Source organism: Aspergillus multicolor (genome assembly GCF_047715735.1).
Source record: "Aspergillus multicolor strain CBS 133.54 unplaced genomic scaffold BDW74scaffold_6, whole genome shotgun sequence".
Lineage (NCBI taxonomy): Eukaryota > Fungi > Ascomycota > Eurotiomycetes > Eurotiales > Aspergillaceae > Aspergillus > Aspergillus multicolor.
In genome coordinates this window covers 1-14,766 of record NW_027395957.1, presented here as the reverse complement: position 1 = coordinate 14,766, position 14,766 = coordinate 1, and the positions used below count along the sequence as shown (strand labels likewise).

The window sequence follows — 14,766 nt, the reverse complement described above, 5'->3', positions numbered from 1 at the left end:
CCGCGTCCGTCTGACATGACAATGGAGCAGTACAGGTGGCTTCACCATTGGACAGTCCACATCGCCCCGCTGCTTTGCATTTCGCGCACGTCGCAAGCCAATCCTTTTCAGATGTACCTGACTCCAATGGCGCTCTGCGACGCCAGCGGTCCGCTGCGGCACGCCGTCCTGTCAATCGCAGCTAGCCACCTTACAGCATCCGGTCCTCACCTGCAGCCAGCGCAAAGTCTCGCCTTAACCGCGCAGAGTCATCGCATAGCAGATATCGCGTCTCTAAGGAAGATTTTGGCTGAAGCTCCCAGTAATACCACGAACAATGACAGTCTACTTGCGTCTATATTGCTCCTTGAAATGAGCAAGCAATTTGACAACGTTGGCCAGACACAAGATGGCGACGTAAATCATCTGCTCGGAGCGATGGAACTCATTAGGGCGCGAGGTGGGCCACGGCATCTGAGCTCTCCATGCGGTCCATTTCTCCAGACTCAGATTCTCTTTTATGATTTACTGTCTACGGTCGCCAAGATTAGTGTGCCCTCGATATACCGTTCTGGACTGAATGTGACCGAGATATTTACATTGCAGCTGGATCTGGAGTCATCGCGGGGGTATCACGCGACGATCCTGAAAGCTGTGGCTTGGATTAGCGAGCTCAAGGAAATGAAAGATACCGGTTGCTTCCCGCCAAATTTGATGATAGCCGGTCAAGAGGTAAAAAGTGACGTGGAGACTTTAGAAATTCAAGGGCACCTTTCACATCACAGTTGCACAACTGAGGCCCACCGATCTGCCGCACTCATCTACCTTCATAGAGTCGTCTTTGATATTGGACCACCACATCCTACCACACTATATCATGTGCGAAGATGTATCGACTCACTAGCTGCTATACCCGTTTCATCGCCATTGGTCTCTGCGCATATTTGGCTACTGTTCACGGCTGGCTGTGAGGCAACAGAGGAAACGGACCGCGAATTCGTCAAGCAGCGGTTGATGAGTATGTACGCGGAGCGAAAGATACAGTCTCTACGCAAGGTGGGGGGAGCTGATGGAGCACGTCTGGCTCAATAAAGACTTTACACTCAGTATGGAAGGCGCAGAGCAAATGAGTCGGCTTGGTTGCATTGGGGTTATTGAGGAGATGGGGGAAATGCTGCACCTCGTTTAGATGAAAACACCCCTCGTGTTCTACCTGACGAGAATAACATTATGTACAGGCTACGGCTTGAGAGCAAAGTCATGATCATGTCGGCCTTGCAAATACTCATATCCCTCCTCAACCCACTCCACACAAGCATCGACGTCTTTCCACCCGTCAACCTCGCCCTTCAAGCTCTGTGGCAAAATAACCTTCTGATCGCTTCGATACCAATGCGGGAACAGGATAGTCACCAGCATGACTCTTGGCTCATCAGTCTGATTCGGCCTCCCCGCATGCCAGAGTCTCATGTCCCGAATAATCAAGCTCCCCTTTGGCAGCTTTGCCGGCTGGACCCCACCCTTACCCATGTTCCGCCACTCTTCCAGCAGCTCTGCCCTCACTTGCTTATGGATGTACTGGTCGTCAAGCACGTCTTTGGTCGTATCAGTATGACTTCCCAGCCAAACCTCGGTAGCCCCATTCTCGGGCGTTGTCTCAACGAGGTTGATGTTGATCGCGTAACCCCATGGGATCTTCGGAAAATCAAAGTCCACGTCAACATGTACAGGCTGCCGATCCTCTGCTCTGAGCGCGGTATTCGCACTATAGAAGCGTAATGACGGCCGCGGACCGAACATGCATTCGACCACCTGTACAGCGAATGGGTTGGCCACGACGTCCTGAAAGACATATTCTTTCTCGACCACCGGTTCCTGCTGGATGTTGCCGGTCTTCGGTCCGAAATTTCGGTGTGTCGAAGAACGGGCATAGAGGGTCTTGGCTTCCGGCACCATGCGCTCATTCAGTTTGTCGAGATGCTCCGTGGAAACAGCGTTGGCCAGAACAACCAGGCCATCACGGTGCAAGGCCTCGATTGCGGCTTGGAGGTTGTGCGAGGAAATCTTGGTGTTCGCGAGCTCGGAGGGGGATAGAGTTATGAGGATTGGCTGACGGGAGGACATCGTGGCAAAATGCTTGCAATGAATGGGGCGGACAATCAAAAGAGACAAGTGTTGGTTATCTCAAGCCCTGCATATGCTGCTACCTACTTTGTCAATAAATAACCGTGGACAAGGGGTGAGGTAATGTTACCATTTCCTTCCCCACCTGGGCTGACACTGCTTAGCGTGGCAGGGGTTCTCCAACTCCAAACTCTACTGTTACTTTTGCTAATCTGGGTTTAGACTGGAACAACTTCATTGGCTGGAGATATTCCGATATGAAGGAGCAAATTGTCCCGTGTACCAAGGCCTCGGGGGACCTCGACTGTTAAAATTGCTACTTACGGTATAACCCGAACCGCTCAGTGAGAATGGTGGTGATAGCTTATCACCAGCTAATCATGGGGTATGCGTTGCAATTGCAAAAGTATAACTTGACTTCTATCTCCAACCATACTTCCCGACTTTCTTCTCTAGCAAGTCTGTCTTCCATACACTGATTATGACGACGAAAGGCAAAACTCCGACCCCGACTGGGAAGCCCCTGGATGACATCGATGAGTTGTCTTGGGAAGCGGAACAATCACAACTCTACACTCAAGCCCAACATGCTCTAGGCTACTGGGAGGCAGACAGACTCTACCGACCAGCCGTCATCTGGTTCCTGATGATCAACATCGCCGTCGTTCTCAAAGGTTTAGACGGGGCCCTCGTCGGCAGCATCGTCGGTTTCGATCCGTTCATGAAACAATTCGGCTACGTCTACAACGGCGAATACGTCGTGAGTGCAGCCTGGAACGGAGCCTTCAACTATGCCAACAGTATTGGGGTTGTCGTCGGTGCCCTCTTCGCCGGCTGAGTCTATGACCGTTTCGGGCCCAAGGTTACCCTTGCCGCTTGCTCTATCATCTCAATTGCGAGCATCTATGCAGTTCTTCGCTGAAACCCCTGTTGTTCTCTTCCTCGGCGAGCTCTTCAACGGCACCGTCATTGCTTTCTATCCGGTCGTCGGCTCAGCTTACATTGGCGAAGTCTGCCCGCTTGTGCTCCGTGGCGTCGCCGGGTCAATGGTCAATTTGGGCTTCGTAGTCGGCCAGCTTATTGCATCTGCTGAGCTCAAGGGGACCGACAGTCTAGACTCGAAGTGGGCATACAAAGCTCCATACGCATCGCAATGGGCACCAGCGCTTCTCATCCTTGCTTTCATCGCATTCTGTCCCAACTCACCGTGGTTGCTTTGCCGGAAGGGCCGCTATGATGATGCCAAAAAAGCTCTGATCTGTTTTACCGCCTCGTCATCCAACATCGACATAACTCCGACCTTCGCCAACATCCAGCACACATTACGCCTGGAGAAACAGCTCACCAAGCACCACAGCTATCTCGACGTCTTTCGCGGGCCTAACCTTCGCCGGCTCATTATCGCCCTCATGGTCTACAGCATTCAACCTCTCTCTGGCCAAGTGCTGTACGTCAATTACGCTGTCCAATTCTTTCAGCGCGCGGGCCTTGATCCTTCAGACGCTTTCTCCATGAACGTCGGTTTAACAGCCGTGGGGTTTGTCGGCACGATCCTCTCCTGGCCTTTGATCTCTAAACTAGGTCGCCGCCCGCTGTATATCTGGGGAACACTTGCTATCGCTCTCCTCTTATTCCTCATCGGGATTCTAGACCTGGTCTCGCAAACAAACTCAGGTCCCATCTGGGCCCAATGCTCTCTCATTCTCGTCTGTCTCTTTACTTACGACATCACAATTGGCCCTGCCTGTTTCACGATCCTGATGGAGATCCCAGCCGTTCAGCTGCGCGGAATGACGATAGGTCTTGCGACTGTGTCGTGTCATATCTGGAATATCATCTTCGGTGTTTCTATCCCGTATGCTATCGACCAGGATCAGGGTAACTGGAGGGGAAAAGTCGGGTTTCTGTTCGCGGACATTGCGGTGATTTGTAGTGTGTGGTGTTGGTTTTGCCTGCCGGAGACAAGGGGAAGGACGTTTGAGGAGTTGGATGTGCTGTTTGAGAAGGGCGTTGATAGCCGGAAGTTTGGGAGTTATACCCTTGAGGATGGGAGGGGCAGAGTGAATGAGGTTTGATAGGTAAGTCGGTTGGGGCAGTGATTCTTTGGTCTTTTTTATTATGCGTTGCCAGATAGTTGTGTGCCGGTAGCGAATTAGATCCTGTTACAGAGATTGGAGCCTTATGCGTCATGATTCTGGGATCATCAAGGGCGAATCAGGGCCGCGATATCGCTCAATCACCCAGAGTTGGGGCGAAATTGAAGGAAGGTCCAGTCACTAAATGAATCCGCATAACTCGTGAGCTGAGGCAGCAGGCCCTGCCTCAAGCAAATGGGGATGCGCTCGGCGACAAGGATGTCTACGTGGACTGTCTCACGTTCTCCTACCACTACAGCCCAAGCTTTTCGTCTGGACTGCGTGGCGGAGTTCTACTATAATAGGCCGATGTATAGTTTGGAAATCACGAACAGCACCATGGTCGGCGAAGTCCCCTGTCGCGATAGCGGGTTTGTTAGCTCTGCACACCGACTCTGGATAGTTGAACATTCTGTGGATGCAGAGCGAAGATCGAGCACCCGGGTTCCAGGCTGCTGCATGAGGCATTTATCATTAAAGGGGCTGCTTTAATACGAGCTGCGGCAGACGACCCTTCCTCGATTTAAAAGCCAACCGTGTCGGGTTGGGCACCATTGGGCCCCGTCAGCACAGCCAGTGAAGCCCCAGCCTGGGTCTCGGCCGCGCCTTCCCCTTGTGCTGATGCTCCCCAGCCTTGCGGAGTGGCAGCTCATCATAAATCTCTGGGTTCCGTCGCTCTCCTGCCGGGTACCTTACTCCTCCACCCCTCTGACTCCTGCATTCTTCTTTCAACACCTCTTCTGGTAGGTACATCGTTCGCAATCTCCACCCCCAACTCGCCCATGTCTTTACGTTCTTCTATCTTCCTGCGAGCCGCATCAATCTGTCTCCTCCTATCGGATGTATGCAAGAATCTCTGCTATGGCTCTATTATCGAAATTCCCAGCGACATGGACTATCCACGGATCAATTCCTCCAATATTCACAAGCCACTGTGAAATGTGACTACCGGTTTCCACGTGCCGGATATAATTCTACTTGCTTCTTCAGGGACTCCTCAGGATATTCGCTGTCCGCAGCGCCACCTGTGAGACTGGACATCTTCAGGTGCTGTTTAATGTTTGCACACCTGCAGCACTATATCAGGAAGCCAACAAGATGCCGTCAATGCTTCAAAACTACCCAAAGCTATCTGTGAAACAGGATCTAGTCTTACGATTACGGATCCACTTGCCTTCCATAGCTATACCAGGACTGGCTTTAGTTTACCGCAGTACTAGCTATGAGAACAGGTACTGTTCAGCGGCCGAGGCCGACAGCCTGCTTTGGAACCTCAAGACCACAAATCGTCTGCAGCGCCACCTGTGTGACTGGAACTGGGAATGATTATATTGAAGCCCTCCCCATTGGAGATCCCTGTCTTATTAGGAGCCTCTACAGTGCCACCTGTGAGATTGGATGTTTTGTGCAGTCCTTGAGCACATCCTTTTGGATTGGAACCCCCAGGATCTTTTCTATTGTCCAGAAGATTGGAATTCCACAACTTGGGCAGTCAAGTGCAGTATGTGCATACAGAAATGCTGGCTCCGGAGACGGCAGGCAGTCCGTCCACGCCGCAACCGCCATCTGAAACTACACATGGAATTAATGCATAGCTTACCCTTACTCGAAACGACCGGACATTGGTAGTGTCCGGTGGACCTTGAATCTTCTCGGATCCTTATTATCACTGGGACGTGTCCACGGTTTGCGGAACGAACGCTGCAGAGTTCGTTTCATCAATGGCCGATGCCACCGCACGACCTGTGTTGTCTGGATCTTGCCCCACTACCTCTGCAGTCCATACCCTCAAATGTGTCCTCCAGTTGTAGTACGATCCAAATGCCCAAGTGCCAGATGTTGATGGTCTCCAGGAAAGCTAACTTGACGATACGAACCATAGCTTCAAGCCCAATACAATGTCGGCCCGATCTACGATAGCAGGTGACATACCATCGCGCGTTATGCACGACCTAGAGCTGCCGCGTCCTGTCCAGTTTCTTCCTCTGACACACGCCCCTCAGGTGCCTTCCGACTCTGAGCCCAGAGGCCCATCCCTTCCAGGAATACTGTCCCGTCCGTCAATTGGTCTGACCATCCTCCATGATCACCCTAATGCTACTATTGATATCTTCGTTACCCATGGGTTGAATGGCGACCCGTTTGACACATTCTACCATGCAGGCCGAGATGTCTACTGGTTAAGAGACTTTCTGAAGGACGACTTTCCCACTGCCCGAATCATGGTTTTTGGTTACGATGTGGACATCTGCCGTCTCTGGAACCAGGTCTCCCAAGGGTGTATTTCCGGATACGCTGCTGACTTGTTAGGCAGTCTGTCCGGCTGCCGGAAGAACGAGCAAACGGTACGTCTCAAGCCTTCTGTCAGAATCAACTCGGAACCGTCTTTCCTAACTGGTTCAGCGGATGCGACCTCTCCTGTTTATTGCCCATAGTCTGGGCGGACTAGTGGTACAGCAAGCCCTAGTCGCCGCGCGAGAAAGCCGGATTGAGTACATCCGGGAGATAGAGACACATACCATGGGCATCTGCTTTCTGGGAACTCCACATCGCGGAGCAAACCTAGCAACATGGGCGGAGCGCTTTACCCGGATGTTCAACATCTTCAGGCCCGCGAACCACCAGATCGTCAGCCTCCTGAAGCGGCAATCCAGGGCCCTTCATGAAATGCGTCGATCGTTCTACAATATTCTGGAGAGGCGCAAGGACGAAGGATGTCGGATCCATATCGTCTGCTTCTATGAGACGATACCTATGGTGCGTTCGTTAATCGTCTCTGAAGAGTCGGCTACCATTGATGGGGAACTCTGTTTTCCCATCCTTGCTAATCATGTGGTAAGTTCCACTTGATTTGCTACATAAGGGATGTCGTACTTATCATCTTAGGATATGGCCAGGTTTGCCAGCCGGGAGGATTGCGGGTATCAGGCACTCGTTCGAGAACTGCAGAACATGATTTCTGGCCCAAGAACAAGTCACCTCTGCCCGGGGTGTAGGCAGCATTGGAGGTCAAATTAGATGTTGGGTATGTTTAAGGTCATTTTCCTGGATACTAATATGTAATCTCATGTGCAATAGTTGTGTTCGGAGTTATCAATAAGGGGACGCAATGAGCGCTCTCCTGTCTTGTATTTATGGAGTTAGAGTTGTTCAAACATTGCAATCACAGACCGTCCTCAACCTCAACCAATGTCTCCACCATCTTCATGACAGCGCTCTTTCCCTTCTCACCTAATTCCCTATACGGCCGTCTGGGCTTCAATTTCTCCGCCGCTCCCTCAATCCCCGCCTTCTTTGCCGTCGTAATCCCAACCGCATACTTGACACTCGCGATCCCAGCCTTACATGGCTGCTCCGCGATCGCCGCCCTCTTATGCAACTCCATGGCCTCCTTCACCTTCCCGGCCTGATACAGCTCATAGATCCGCACAATTGTCTTAGGCAATACATTCGCAAACCCGGCAATCGTCCCAACCGCACCCGCTGCCAACCCTCCAATAAGAAAATCACTCTGCCCGCCAAACGTCGCAAAGGTCCCCTCCGGCAATTCTGCAGAGAGCCTCGTGATCTTTGCCACAGATCCACAGGTTAATTTCACACCGACGATCTTCCCAGGCCATCTCTTAGCAAGAGCCGCAATCGTCGCAGAATCCAGATCGATTCCGTTCACGACCGTCGGGAAGTTATAGATGACAATCGGCAGCGAACTTCTAGCTGCAATCTCATCGAAGAAATCAACCACGATCTCCATAGTCGTCTGCTTCCCAAAGTACCCCGGCGGAAGACAAAGCGCATAATCGGCGCCCGCATCTTTGGCATCGGATATAAATTCAAGCACTTGTTTCGTGCTGTGTCCGGATACACCTGCCATTATGGGGAAGCCTTCGGGCACGGCTGTGCGCGCTGTGAGAAGGAGTGAGCGCCGCTCTTCGCGCGTCAAAAGGAATGTCTCGGCGTTTGTGCCGAGGATTACGAGCCCGCTTAGTCCGGTGGTCGAGAGGTAGGTGTAGTATTTTCGTTGGGAGTCAAGGTCCAGTTCGTCGGTGGTGGGGGTGAAGAATGTTATTGCGGGGGCCCAGACGCCGGAGGCGGGGATTGGTGGTGGGGAGGGAGGGTGGGAGGCGGAGGCGCCATTGGTAGCGGTGTTCGTGCCGTTTGGGATGCCGTTCGTGACGGTCATGTTGATGACTTCCAAGACAAGAGCCAAGGCAAGGGTAAGTGAGCTCAGTACCTAGGTCGACGCCTGGCAACATGTAGAAGAATGGAGTAGGTATGTGGTGGCAGGTGGACGCGGTAGGTCTATATGCTATTGTAGAGGCCAAATTGCTGGTGCCTGATCATGATCTAGAACAGGGCACGGCGTATGCAGGACGAGTCGTTATCCGGTGATCAATGCTACGGGGAATAAACAAGCTCGTGCTGATCCTTTCCTTGTCCGTTCCGAGGCCAAGATACGAGATCCGTGGGTAGTGGACAGGGCGGATGTGGTTCGGTTGGGGCTAGCGGCCCGCTGCGGGGAGCGGGACACGGGACAGTGACACGGACCCGTGGATCGGATATGCACCCCGCGTTTCCGTTTTCCGCCCATGGCTCCTGGGATCGTCGGGGGTCTGATGCCCCTAGCCGCCAGGGTCTGCTGCACAGAGCATCCATTGCGGAAGATCCATCGGCGAGAAGTCCGAAAAGATGACCATTGTTATTTTGCTCTCTCGGTGCAAAATGCCTGCTTCCGGCTCGCGGAACGGGTCCTACAGCGGGCGAAAGATTTGCTCTAGCCTCTCGCCATTTGCAGCCATCAGCCATGGTCCCATAACTTGACGTAGAAATGTAATGCTCGACGTCTCGTGGGGGCAGAGAAATCCAGGTGCCCTGCAACCCGGATGTGCAGAAGAGTACACTTGGTGTCACCTGCAGGGTCCCCAGTAAATGCGGGAAAATCGGAAGAAGCCAGCCATTGCCGCGTGCAGCATCAAGGCACCAAGGCACCAAGGCTAGGCTTCCAGGGTCCAATCTAGCCGGCGCCAAGGTCTAGCCCTTATCTCACTGAACGAGAAACGCTGTCCATTGCCAAAGGCCCTACGTAGTGCTGGCTCGAGAGATGGATGCTTTATTGAGTCCATTCGTTGTCAAAACCAGGTCAGGCACTTGCTCGAGTTGCTATTCACGCGATGGAATTCACGACGCACGGTGTCCTACTCTGGTAGCTGCGCCCATCAGCATGTTGTCAGCGCAGTGGACATCGATGATTTCCTTAGATTTCAATCGCGTTCGCATTCTGTTCCGTAATGTGCGTTTCTGGGGTCATCGAGATACATAACTAGGCGCCGAAAAAGTGAAAAACCATGAAGATGAATAAGCACAACAAAGTAGAAGGCTATAGTCGCGACTTTAGGTCGGCCCATTCCTGGAGGTCCCGAAAAGGCGTTTTCAGCTGTCTGAACTCTGCTCATTGCACCAGGATCTACTCAACTATGATGGGCATGTATGGTGGCGGCTGCCTCTGTGTCTGCCTCTGTATTTACACCGACAAGCTTAAGTTATAGATCAAAGACTGACTTGAAGCATCTATACATTTGCGCATGACCCAGTGTCACAGCTTTTCTCCTTGCCAGCCAAGTCACCCCAAGACTGTGTTCGAACGTTAGACTGCATCGCTGTGTGATTGCCTCAACCGGTCACCTATCTTCCTTTTTGGATCTGTCCCAGGCTTTCCCATGCCTTGGTATGCCACCCCTCTGATACCGCCGTTGTCGAAGACCTCTGACGGACTTTGTAACGAATACAACGAGTAATAGCACCGACATTATAATCATTGCATACCCCTTAAACCCATAACGCGGCGGACTGGACGGGCGCACGAAGTACCCATGAGACATGGACCACTCTTCTTGAACATCTGGCTGTGAGTCCTCCCAATCGTCTCTTAAGCCGGTTTGGTCGGTGTCTTCGAGCCCCTCTACAGGTGGCTCATACAGAGGTCGCTCTCCTGGCTCGTAGTCTTCGTTCTGCTCGCGGAGCCATCGTTCGTAGTCGGTTTCTGGTCTGGGAGGCTTGTTGGCATTTGCTGAGGACATTTTGTGTGGTGTATGTGGCTTCGCGTGTGAAGGGCTGCCAAAGGTACAAGTTAGAGATAATGGGGGCTCAGAGGGTGTTGGGTTCCTTACGTTCAATACGCATAGAAAGTCTGTTCTCGTGGGTACCTAGATGGGGGCTGATTATGGAGTTCTGCACATGGGATGTGTATGGGATATGTTTGGGGGTGGTCAGGAGGTATGGGATGGTGTGGCTTATAGTACTAAATCTGGAGGGCGAGCCCTAGTCTACTTGGCAGCTGCAGAGCCAAGCTAGCCGACAAAGAGACCCTCTTTTTAGCGCGGTTGGGGTTGGAGCTGCGGCGCCAGCTTGGAACTCCTGCCCAACAGAGAAATGCCTCACGCTACCCGTCCCCGTTTCCGGCCTTTCGCGGACTCCAGCGTTCCAGAGACGCCTCCAGCAGCAAGCCTGCAACGCTGGACGCAAGCTAATACTGTCCCATACACTATCGCTCCTGCTTTAACCCCCATTTCATTGGCTCTGTTTTAGAGGTACAATTTACCGGGAGGACACCTGTCACAGGCTAACGTTCTTATTACGTACTCCACTTGGGTCCGCTTTTCGAGGCAAGTCCCTGGACCCTAACTGCACTGGGGAATTCTCGGCCGGGCCGGGGCGGCTGGGTCCGCCGTGCCAGTGGAGCTGTGCTTGCTGGTCTGTTGCTTGTGCTGGATTAACCCTTCGAGGGACAGGTATCTCGCAATTCAGGGTCCAGAAGGCGAGGATATCCCAGGGTATCATGTTCTCCAAGCTCGACAACTGACAACCAGGCTCAGTGACTATCTCGCTACCTAGCCGAGATCAGCCAGCCATGAAGATGGGTGCAAACACCGGCAGAGCCCAGCGACCAGCCGAGACCAAGTGCCTCACTTTCGCCAGGCCAACGCCACAGGCCACAGGCCACACTAGCCGCACCCTCCGAGTACGACCCTTGCGCGAGTTGATTCCTCCAAGTTCATAGTCTCACAGTGTGCTCACTTTTGAACCAGCACATCTCCACCGGCTCTACACTTACACTGGCAAACGAGTCGTATGGTAGCTTGTGCTATATTATTATTTATTAACACTCGCGCGGTGAAGTCACTTCGCGCCAATCTATACCCACAGACCCCACAGCACCCTGGGCTCTGCAGAGCTTGAAGTGAAACTAGTCAGTTCCGCGCACGCCGAATGTAACCCTCGTACTCCGTATCGAGTTTGATGCTCAGAATCTACTGTACTCCGTACGGAGAAGTCGATCCGGACCGCCCCGGGTGATTTCAAGATCAGCTGCCAAGGAGGGCTGTGCAGCGTCAGAGGACAAGGGTTGATCGGTACGGAGCTCCTGGTCCCCGCCGAGTTCCTTTGCTCGCTGGTGGCCTCGCTTAGCATGCGGGTGGGTCAAGGAGCGTCACGAGTACTCGGTGATTGAATCTCTCTAGACTCGTTCCAGACCAGGATAATTAACCAAGGAATTGGTCGAGTAAACAATTTTGCTCTGGGGCCAACGAACCTACGTATGAAAGTCAACGGGCTATGTGGTTATGATATGCAAGGACGTTTCTGCTCTGCCGTGGTCTCCGATGAATTCCTCTCTGTGGAAGTAATATTGCTCGGTCCACCAGACACACCAGCTGGATTGTGTGAGTTCCCGAGGGGCAGAGCTTAATCATGAAGCAGGCAAAGAACCTGACATGGAACTCAGGGTGCTCACCCCGCATGCTGGACGCCTAGGCGGTGCGCACCGCCCGGGCGAACTGCAGCTCCTTCCCTGTATCCGTAGGTGATTACCCAGTCCGCCAGTCGACCCCATGTCTAGCCGATGCATCCGGGCTGGCAGGTGAGGCGGGGCGGGCGTCTCGCGGCTCCCCCTAGTCCAGTCAGGGACCCCCTTGCGGCGCAGGAGCCATGTGGGCCCCTACCTGCTATCCGCGACCCCGATATACTCCCATGCGCTTGATCCACGTCCAATGTCCACATCATGATCATTTACTGCGTACGAAGAGTCCAGTCTGGATTTAATTGGATTTCTGGTAGAGAATGGCGGTTTGTTGCTGTTGTTGTGCGCTCACGTCAACAAGGCTGCAATACAATGCTATTGTTGATGGTCTAACCATTATAGCATATTCTGGAGAGTATGGTAGAAGCAGATTAAAGTACCTGCAACAATTGTTGCTTTCCTCTATTGCGTATATTGGACGTTCATTCATTGTCCCAATATGTTGTTTGGTTCACAAGCAAGTCTACTGGACCAGCCGGCCCCTTCGTACCTGGGTAGTTTTATTATATTAGAATGACGCTGCGAAGACATGAAAAGCCCTATCAGAGCCACTCGCCCTAATGCCCCCCGTACACTGTGCCTTTTTATTTTCTTTTTTTTACGCTTCATTCGAATTGTCCTAACGTAAGGTACTCTGGACTGTTTATTTAACACTTCCTCACCAAAGCAAATATAGACCTGAACCTTTTGAAGGTTGAAGGCTTGTATCCCCACTGCTCAGCATGCATTCCCACCATATGACTGTTTATAGTTCTCGTGATACTCCGTGAGCAAGCATTCGCTGTAGCATCAGAAGGTCATGTGTCAACGCGCTCAAGTGCCGGCTGTCCTCGTACCATAATATGCGGAGTGGAGAATTGTGCTTTATTTATGAGAACAATTCAGGCTGGCTTGATGTGGTCTCAACATCTCCACACCTGGGCAAACTAGCCTCCTCTCTGCCTCTATCGGCGAGCTCTACAGGTTGGAGAACATCAGCCATACAGGGATCATAGACACTACAGCAGAGTCCGGTAAGGGAGGAGGAAGCGAAACCCTGTCATGGTCCTGTTGAGTGTCACGGCGGCAAATTGGAAAGATTGACCTGCCTTGCAAGGCAGAGCACCTTTCTGTTCTCGGAAGGGTATAAGTACGTGCATCTTTCCTCCAGAAATCCCATCCTCTCCATCATCAGCCCTTCCATTCTCAGGAAACAACCGTCTTCGAACCAAGAAATCTCACCAACTCTTTCCACTTTCACCATGAAGCTCACTGCCCTCCTCTGCACCCTCATGGCCGCCGCCGCCGTCAACGCCTCGTCCGTCCCCCGCGACGAGTTTCAGATCCAGGACACCTGCGGTGCCGGATATGCCGGTGACCAGCGACGCACCAACAGCCCTTGCAATGCGTCCAACGGCGACAGGCACTTCTGTGGCTGTGACAGGACTGGTGTGGTACGTTTCCCTTATCCTCTCCTCTTATTCTGTCGGATATAGGTTTGGGCCATGTTAATGCGTTTATTGTTTTGCAACGATAGGTCGAGTGCCGCAACGGCAAGTGGACCGAGATCCAGGACTGCCGCAGTGCTATCTGCCACGGCACCAACAACGGCAGAGCTGTGTGCTAAGCGTCATTACACCATGATATGCTTAGATTGCCGCGGTACGTTAATACAGGTGGCTGATTCATCCTGCCACCGAACCGTTGGGGGCAGGCACCGCTAACAGGCTCCGGAGTCTGTAGGCGCAGTCTCTATGAGCTGAAAAGGTTTGGAGGAAAGGGGGATACAATCTGAAAGATTCTTTCATGACTCCCAAATCATGTATTACGTTGGCCAATGTATTACTCGTCGTTCGTTTGTTGGAACCTTGGAAGCTTTCAACGTCCAATTCCTTCCTCCACCCGAAATGTAAGGATAGAACCGGAGTGATTAGAGGTATTCCGCCCTTGCTGTATCATCTCTGAGGGACCGTAGCGTAGTGTGTATCCAAACAGAGCACCCATCATGCGTTGTTTGCTCTCTAAAAGATTCAATTCCCGTACGAGAGCATCCTGGTTAAGCTATGGCAGGAGGTAGGGGCCTCGGGTCTACTTTAAGAGCATAGTGTGGACCCTGAATTTGAAGCTGGACCATGCTCGCGAGATTGTACGCAACTGCATTTCAAAGGCCATTGTTCACGCTTCCATGGCATGTACTCCTGCTTGGTTTAAGGAGTCGGTAAGGGTGTGATTGTGGAAGGGGTTGGGAGTCACATGCAGAGATGCGACGATGTCCGTATTGTAAGCCGGATTGAGAGCAGGTAGTTAAGGTAGATTTGTTATCGAACTGATAGGAGGTCTTAGCGAGTTTGAATTCAAGGTGGGCAAAGTCTACCATACGTCAACCGCGGTTAGGTAACTAGGTAGGGGACTAGTCGTGGGGAGCACTCAGCCTAGAGTCACCATTCTTAGGCAGTACTGTTAGGGACCAGAAAGCCTGGAGCGACCCCCCTTAGGGGCCACGGTTAGGGAGCTCGTCTACCTACCATGGTAGGGTATGGTAGCTACTTTGGGATTCAATCTAGTTTCCTGACACACTTTTTTTTTTGTTTATTGTTTCTAGATATGATATTTCCCCGCTCCACTCTAGGTATGTTCTCCTGGGCTCCTGAGTTTTTTTTTCTTCTTTTATTTCCTTTTCCTTTTCCCTTTTTTTTT

The 14,766-nt window shown here is 52.2% G+C and overlaps 7 protein-coding genes across 7 annotated transcripts; 4 read left to right on the top strand and 3 right to left on the bottom strand.

The window, feature by feature from the left end:
* Positions 1-126: 126 nt before the first annotated feature.
* Positions 127-1,071, top strand: BDW74DRAFT_175889 (transcription factor domain-containing protein; the record flags this gene model as incomplete). The annotated part of the gene is made up of 1 exon (XM_073728453.1): positions 127-1,071. One exon carries the CDS (start codon positions 127-129, stop codon positions 1,069-1,071), a length of 945 nt encoding a protein of 314 aa, XP_073585829.1.
* A 147-nt stretch (positions 1,072-1,218) lies between these two features.
* Positions 1,219-2,186, bottom strand: BDW74DRAFT_189667 (phytanoyl-CoA dioxygenase family protein; the record flags this gene model as incomplete). Its single annotated transcript, XM_073732030.1, has 1 exon — positions 1,219-2,186. Exon 1 carries the CDS (start codon positions 2,101-2,103, stop codon positions 1,219-1,221), a length of 885 nt encoding a protein of 294 aa, XP_073585828.1. The 5' UTR covers positions 2,104-2,186.
* Positions 2,187-2,584: 398 nt separating this feature from the next.
* BDW74DRAFT_189666 (uncharacterized protein) lies at positions 2,585-4,178 on the top strand (the record flags this gene model as incomplete). The annotated part of the gene is made up of 2 exons (XM_073732029.1): positions 2,585-2,917; positions 3,015-4,178. The coding sequence occupies 2 exons, from the start codon at positions 2,585-2,587 to the stop codon at positions 4,176-4,178; spliced, it is 1,497 nt and encodes a 498-aa protein (XP_073585827.1).
* Positions 4,179-6,030: 1,852 nt separating this feature from the next.
* BDW74DRAFT_189665 (uncharacterized protein) lies at positions 6,031-7,256 on the top strand (the record flags this gene model as incomplete). Its single annotated transcript, XM_073732028.1, has 4 exons — positions 6,031-6,048; positions 6,242-6,583; positions 6,642-7,073; positions 7,125-7,256. 4 exons carry the CDS (start codon positions 6,031-6,033, stop codon positions 7,254-7,256), a joined length of 924 nt encoding a protein of 307 aa, XP_073585826.1.
* A 145-nt stretch (positions 7,257-7,401) lies between these two features.
* On the bottom strand, positions 7,402-8,418 carry BDW74DRAFT_166632 (dihydrodipicolinate synthase family protein; the record flags this gene model as incomplete). Its single annotated transcript, XM_073726587.1, has 1 exon — positions 7,402-8,418. One exon carries the CDS (start codon positions 8,416-8,418, stop codon positions 7,402-7,404), a length of 1,017 nt encoding a protein of 338 aa, XP_073585825.1.
* A 1,423-nt stretch (positions 8,419-9,841) lies between these two features.
* BDW74DRAFT_121102 (uncharacterized protein) lies at positions 9,842-10,535 on the bottom strand. The gene is made up of 2 exons (XM_073722016.1): positions 10,403-10,535; positions 9,842-10,346 (listed from the first exon to the last, which is right to left on the bottom strand). Exon 2 carries the CDS (start codon positions 10,310-10,312, stop codon positions 9,914-9,916), a length of 399 nt encoding a protein of 132 aa, XP_073585824.1. The 5' UTR covers positions 10,313-10,346; positions 10,403-10,535; the 3' UTR covers positions 9,842-9,913.
* A 2,811-nt stretch (positions 10,536-13,346) lies between these two features.
* On the top strand, positions 13,347-13,745 carry BDW74DRAFT_148583 (uncharacterized protein). Its single transcript, XM_073723739.1, has 2 exons — positions 13,347-13,523; positions 13,607-13,745. Exons 1-2 carry the CDS (start codon positions 13,362-13,364, stop codon positions 13,694-13,696), a joined length of 252 nt encoding a protein of 83 aa, XP_073585823.1. The 5' UTR covers positions 13,347-13,361; the 3' UTR covers positions 13,697-13,745.
* The last annotated feature ends 1,021 nt before the right edge of the window (positions 13,746-14,766 follow it).